General features: G+C 35.0%; 1 protein-coding gene across 1 annotated transcript in view; it reads left to right on the top strand.

Moving 5' to 3' along the window:
• Positions 1–1,209: 1,209 nt before the first annotated feature.
• Positions 1,210–6,000, top strand: part of Dph1 (diphthamide biosynthesis 1) — a 28,085-nt gene continuing 23,294 nt past the window's right edge. Inside the window, exons 1-2 of the mRNA XM_081750661.1 lie at positions 1,210–2,215; positions 5,258–5,423. Coding sequence (XP_081606787.1) covers positions 1,476–2,215; positions 5,258–5,423 — 906 coding nt within the window. The 5' untranslated portion in view covers positions 1,210–1,475. The remainder of the gene's footprint in view (positions 2,216–5,257; positions 5,424–6,000) is intronic.

Below are 6,000 nucleotides of genomic sequence, written 5' to 3'. Positions count from 1 at the left end.
TACTGTAGCCAAATGATACGGTTGCAGTAAGTTGTCAGCTACCGAATTAAATACAGTCATGATCTCTGGAATAGTTCGTTCAACAATAATTTCATTTTTGTGATTCTTATTTGAATCCTTAGGCCTATCGTTCCGTAAGGGTATGCCTCAACGCAACACAAAGCATATGTTTTAGCTTAAAATAAGCAGTATAGCATTTAGAATTGCTTGTTCTGATTTTTGCGTTGTGTTGCGGTATCAAAATTTTGATAAAATATACGGAGTGGTGTAAAGAAGCGTCACTTGAAGAGTTAAGATGGGGAATTGCCCTCTGAGTTTGTTAGACAGGTTTGAGGTTAAAGTTTTTTCAACAGCGATGCATTATGAAATGTGGGATCCAAACTACATGAGCTTCAACCGGGAATCGAACCCTGTCTCCAACACCCAAGTCATATATATATACTAAAAAAGTGAAATTCTTATGCCGGCGGACAATCTTGCCCCCTTCTTTATCAAAATCTAAAAATTACAGTATTGCAGGCGTACTGTAGAATATTCTTCCATTCATTGCAATTGCGCTGTTAGATGGATTAAACTACATAGTGTTTTCCCACTAAAATAGATAACATCCTTTTCATGCTCTACCGCACATAGAAAGTATAAATTCATTTAATATTCACTCTTAAGCTTTTACGACTTTCTATGGCACTAGTAATAAATTTATATTAAATATAATTGCAGTAATTATCTGGTAGTCAAGATGATTTCCACTCGCAGGTGCAGACCCGTAGCTAGGGAGGTTCAGCTTCTGCGACTTAGGCCCATGAAGATTCGAGTTGTTTGTTGATGCCATATGAATGTAATGTGAACACTGGAATCTGCCCCTGCAAAAACAATCTTAGCCCCTGTCTTATGTCCTGTCTATGGGGCTGCGCAGGTGTCCTCAGATTTTTTTTCTTTATATACAGGTTTAACATAACCAATTTGAACCATACGATTATTTTAACTTGCCGGCACTTTTCGTAACGGTTTACATCAACGCAACGCAAACTTTGTTATTTAGTTAACAAGATTTAATTAAATTGCAGTTATGAATGACTTTCTGCATTTTTGGGGTTGTGTTGTTGTGCGCTGAATTTTATGAAGATTGGCAGGTAATCTGGCCCTTGGGCTACAGTTCGCTACCTGCACTATATTTCTTCTTGTTGTGATTCAGGATGATTCTTATCGTATAGTCTGTGCAATGAAGTTGCATGAACTTGAATCAAACGAGATGTGATCTATGAAATGCGTGCGTGCTTATGTGATACCGGCTCAGGGCACAATGGAGGAGCAGAAAGCGAAAAAGTGTGAATTTAAGGAGGAAACTTTTTAAGATCACTTGATATTGAGTTTTTGCATTGATTATGCAAATTACAGTACAAATACAAAGTGTCAGTGAGCCCGATTTTTCATATATTTATATGTAAAGTGTCTATCCTGTGTGCGAAGTTAATATGACCGAAGAAGGAGCCCTTGTAGTTAGAGCAAAAAATGAACGTAAGATTTTTAAGCCGACTGGAAAAGTAAAAGTATTTAATAAAATACCCGATGACTTGTTAAACAATGTAGAACTACAAAATGCTATGAAGGTGCTGCCAACAAATTATAATTTTGAAATTCCAAAGACCATATGGCGTATACAACAAGTAGGAGCGAGAAAGGTTGCTCTTCAAATGCCCGAAGGATTATTAATGTTTGCTACTACTATTTGCGACATTATTGAAAAGTTTACAGAAGCTGATACTGTTATAATGGGTGATGTGACTTACGGTGCATGTTGCATTGATGACTATACCGCAAGGGCACTTCGTGTTGATTTTTTAGTTCATTACGGACATAGTTGTCTTGTTCCTATCGACATCACTAAAGATATTAAAGTTTTATACATATTCGTAGATATTAAAATAGATACTGTTCACTTTCTTAATACTGTAAAACAGAACTTTCCTGTTGGATCAAGTATAGGCTTGGTCAGTACAATACAGTTTCTATCAACACTTCATTCAATCTCATCAGAACTTTCAAAACTAGGATACAAAATTGTAGTGCCTCAAAGCCGACCCCTTTCACCAGGAGAAATATTGGGCTGTACTTCGCCAAAATTTAATGACGTTGAAGCTTTTATTTATTTAGGTGATGGTAGGTTCCATTTGGAATCAGCTATGATAGCGAACCCAGAAGTAAAAGCCTATAGGTATGTAACATTGTTTCTGGGGAAAGTTGTAGAATACTGGTCCGCACATATAGGTAAAGGTGGGTTTGTACCTAGCAGGGTTGGCTGGTTTAAACCATGATTTAAACCAAGGTTTAAACCAGCTGTTTTTTTTTTAAAAAAAACCAACTGGTTTAAACCAAAAAACAAAAAAAGTTCGTAAAAGTGTAAGTGTTTGTAAAATCTTGGTGAACACACATTTGTGGGTTATGACGTTTCACTCCCTATATTATTCGTATTATATTCAGACCTAAATTCCCTATTCATTACTCAAAAAGATTATACTACAAAAGCAACTTTTTTTTTTTACAAGTTTATAAATGTTCATTTTGTGATTTTTTTGTAGTTGTTATTATTGTTATGTAATTGCAATCGAAGAAAAATTCTAAATATTGTTTCGTTTCAATGTTTACTATTGATAAAATACATCGAAAATGCCGTACTTTGTGTGTGTGTGTGGGGGGGGGTCACACAGACCCCACGAGAGGCATTTAGTGAAATAAGTATCTTTGGTATCTATTTATGTATAAATGAGTTTGAGCCAAAGTGGACTCAAATAATTCGTATCTTTATTTACTTTTCTTATTGATATGCAGATTAAGTCGGAGTATTTCTTTAATTTGGATCAATAAAAGTCGTTGTTAACTAACTTGAACTAAATTAGTTCTGTACTCTGTACTCCGTAGTACTTTGAAATTGTTCATATGTAATTCTGTGTAATGGTTTCATATGTGCAACTGTTTATCTTTTTGTCCTTCTGAAATGACTCTTGACAGTTATATTAAGAAGCATGTAAAGATCAGTACAACGTTGTTTTTTTTTTTTTTTTTTTTTTTTTTTTTTTTTTTTTTATCATCAGGATTCCTTCCTGAGTGAGTCGGCAGACGTATCGCATTTGTGGCCAATTACTCCTGGTTCCGAGTTCAAATGGAGAACAATTTCTCTCGGATGTAACTCGAGAAGCGGTTTTTATTCCGCTTTAAGCTTATGTGACCCCTTCCAGCATAACCCGGTTGTTGCATAATAACATCAAGGCGAAACAAACTTATTTCTGTCCATATATGATATGAATATATAGAGCAAATCATTTAAACCATAAAAACCTGGTTTAAACCAAAAAAAAAAAAGTTTTTTTTTTTTTTTTTAAATAAAAACCATGGTTTTTGCCAACCCTGGTACCTAGGATGGTTACTTTCTTTATCAAAGCTCAATATTCAATCCACATAGCAATGTCGAGAGAGCAAGTGAAGGGTTGGTAACTAGGTTGATTACTTTCTTTCTTACGATTCAGTGGGAATGCGGACCAGTGTTTAAGAACCTTGCCATGTTTGTGTTTTGTGATCCAGGCTAGTATTCTTAATTTACAAAATTTCAGATTACTCATTCGATTGGTGGTGCAAGTTCACAATGTGGACCATATACCGAAGTAATATATATTTACTTCGGCCTATGTTTAGTTAAAGGGGTCCAGCTTTATTTTCGAAAAAAATTCCCTTGTTTATTAATATTAGGTTGGTTAAGATTTGGTTTGGTTAGATTATGGCAAAGTACTTGCATTTTTCTATTCATATTCCCTTAGGTGTGCTTCCAGTAAGTACATAGAGTCTCTGTAGCATTTCCCATTTCTACAACATGTAGTACGATTCCAATCTTAAACGACACAGAAATCAATTACAATTCCGTTACTTCAACTCATTTTTCCTGTAAATCTATTTTTACGTACTTCTGAACCCCTTCAACTAAACATAGCCTTTTACTTCTTTAATGAGGAAATGTACTCTTAGTACCTTTAAACGTTGTTCGTATTAAGTACCGTAAGTGGCGCCCTCGAAATACAAAATTACGGAAAAAATAACAGACTTAGACGAAATTTAAGCATGTAAGAAAGAAGGCCATCACTGTAGAGTGAGTAATAAGGGACAAAAACAAGACTTCAAGTGTGAGCTATATAAAGGCATGTATTGAGACCATTTGAGGTCATGATGTCTCAGTGTTTCAAACGTATTGTCTTATTATGTTAAGATTTACTTTATGGAATGCAGTGTGATAGGCCTCAAATGAGAGAATATTTTGATGTGGAAAAGCTATCCTTTGATTATTCCACAGAAAACCAAGAAATGCCCCATAAATGTCCAGTGGAAATCATATCTGCACATTCCAGAACGTATGGATTTGTACAGGATGTCCAGTGGAGAAAATGGACGTCCCAGGAACATCCCTTAAACATGTGATGGGTGATCCGATCCATGGATATCTATTATGTACACGTGATAAGACATCCCTTCCGGCGCTCCCCCGACCACATCGCTTTGTACCAAAACTGGCAGTTCTTCAGCCAGGACGAACAGTGGTAGAGCGTTCATTTGTGGTGCGTGAAGATCCTGGTTTAATCCCAGCTGGCGCCAAGTGGGCTTTGTGGTGTACAAAACGATGTGCCGGGTTTTCTCGGGGTTCTCCCCTTTCCCTTCTACTTCCTTCGTTTTATATCGTGTCACTCATTCTTATCATCGTCGTCTCCCTTAACCTATACGGCATGATCGTGGAACATAAAACTGAAAGATTTTATTTTCCACTACATAATTTTTTATTATTAACGTTTTGTGTTTCTGGTTCCTTAATGTTCATTCAATAATATTAACTACTTTGCTGCGGTAATAGTCAGAAGTTGAGGAGATTTCGATTTAAGAAAGAAAGTAAAAATCCAAAAGTAAGGAACGCAAGAAATTAGTACTAAAAATAGAGTTAGATATCTTTCTCACGATTTCTAAGGCTAATGTCATATTTGTGAATGGCAAAACTTCCATATTAAGTCATAATGCTATGGTTAATATACTTTAACGGTCCATAGTGGTACTTTCATTGTGGGTACATGAATTTTCATGAAAAGAGTTATTTGATAAAGGGAATTATCGGTGAGGGTGCTGTAACATCGTTATCGGTATATATATTTATGTGACATAAATTAATAAATATATACATGTATCATATAAATATATAAGTAATCAAATACTTTTAATTTTTCAGGTATGATCCGTATGATAAGTCTTTCACTCAACAGGAATATGATCATGATGGAATGAGAAACACCAGAAAGAAAGCAATTGATACTGTTTCTAATGCTGGAAAATTCGGGTTAATTCTTGGTACACTAGGACGTCAGGGTAGCTCCAAAGTGTTGAAAAATATCCAGGTAATTTTGTGAGAAAGTATATTTTCTTGTTTAAAAAGAAAAAATAATGTATAATTAAAATATTGCAGATTTTTCTTCTAGAAAAATTTTTCTTCATATAAGCAAAATAATCAGTTACCTGGGAACTTTTTTTTTAATATAAATATTTCGTATTTTAAATTTGTATACATTTTCAATCCGAGCTGGTTAGGAAAAGGTATTAGACAAGAATTTCGAAAATAAATAAATATATATATATATATATATATATATATATATATATACAAAGGCGGATCTAAGGGGGGGGCTACGGGGCTATAGCCCCCCCCCCCTTGACGCTCAGGTTTACACTGGATAAAATGGGCTTCAATTCTGCTTTACACTGGATAAAACGGCAAATTACGGTTTAGCCCCTCCCTTGATCACATCCTGGATCCGCCACTATATATATATATATATATATATATATATATCGAACGAATAAAACACAATTCAAAATACTCACCCAATAATGTTTCTAATCAATCTTTCCTCCACGATTTCAATTGAAACACTCGCTTACTTCCTCAGGGGCACAAAATGGCTGATGTCCTTTTTG

Source organism: Thermobia domestica, chromosome 3, assembly GCF_964235325.1.
Source record: "Thermobia domestica chromosome 3, izTheDome1.hap1.1, whole genome shotgun sequence".
Taxonomy (NCBI): domain Eukaryota; kingdom Metazoa; phylum Arthropoda; class Insecta; order Zygentoma; family Lepismatidae; genus Thermobia; species Thermobia domestica.
This window is presented reverse-complemented; position numbering and strand designations above follow the sequence as displayed.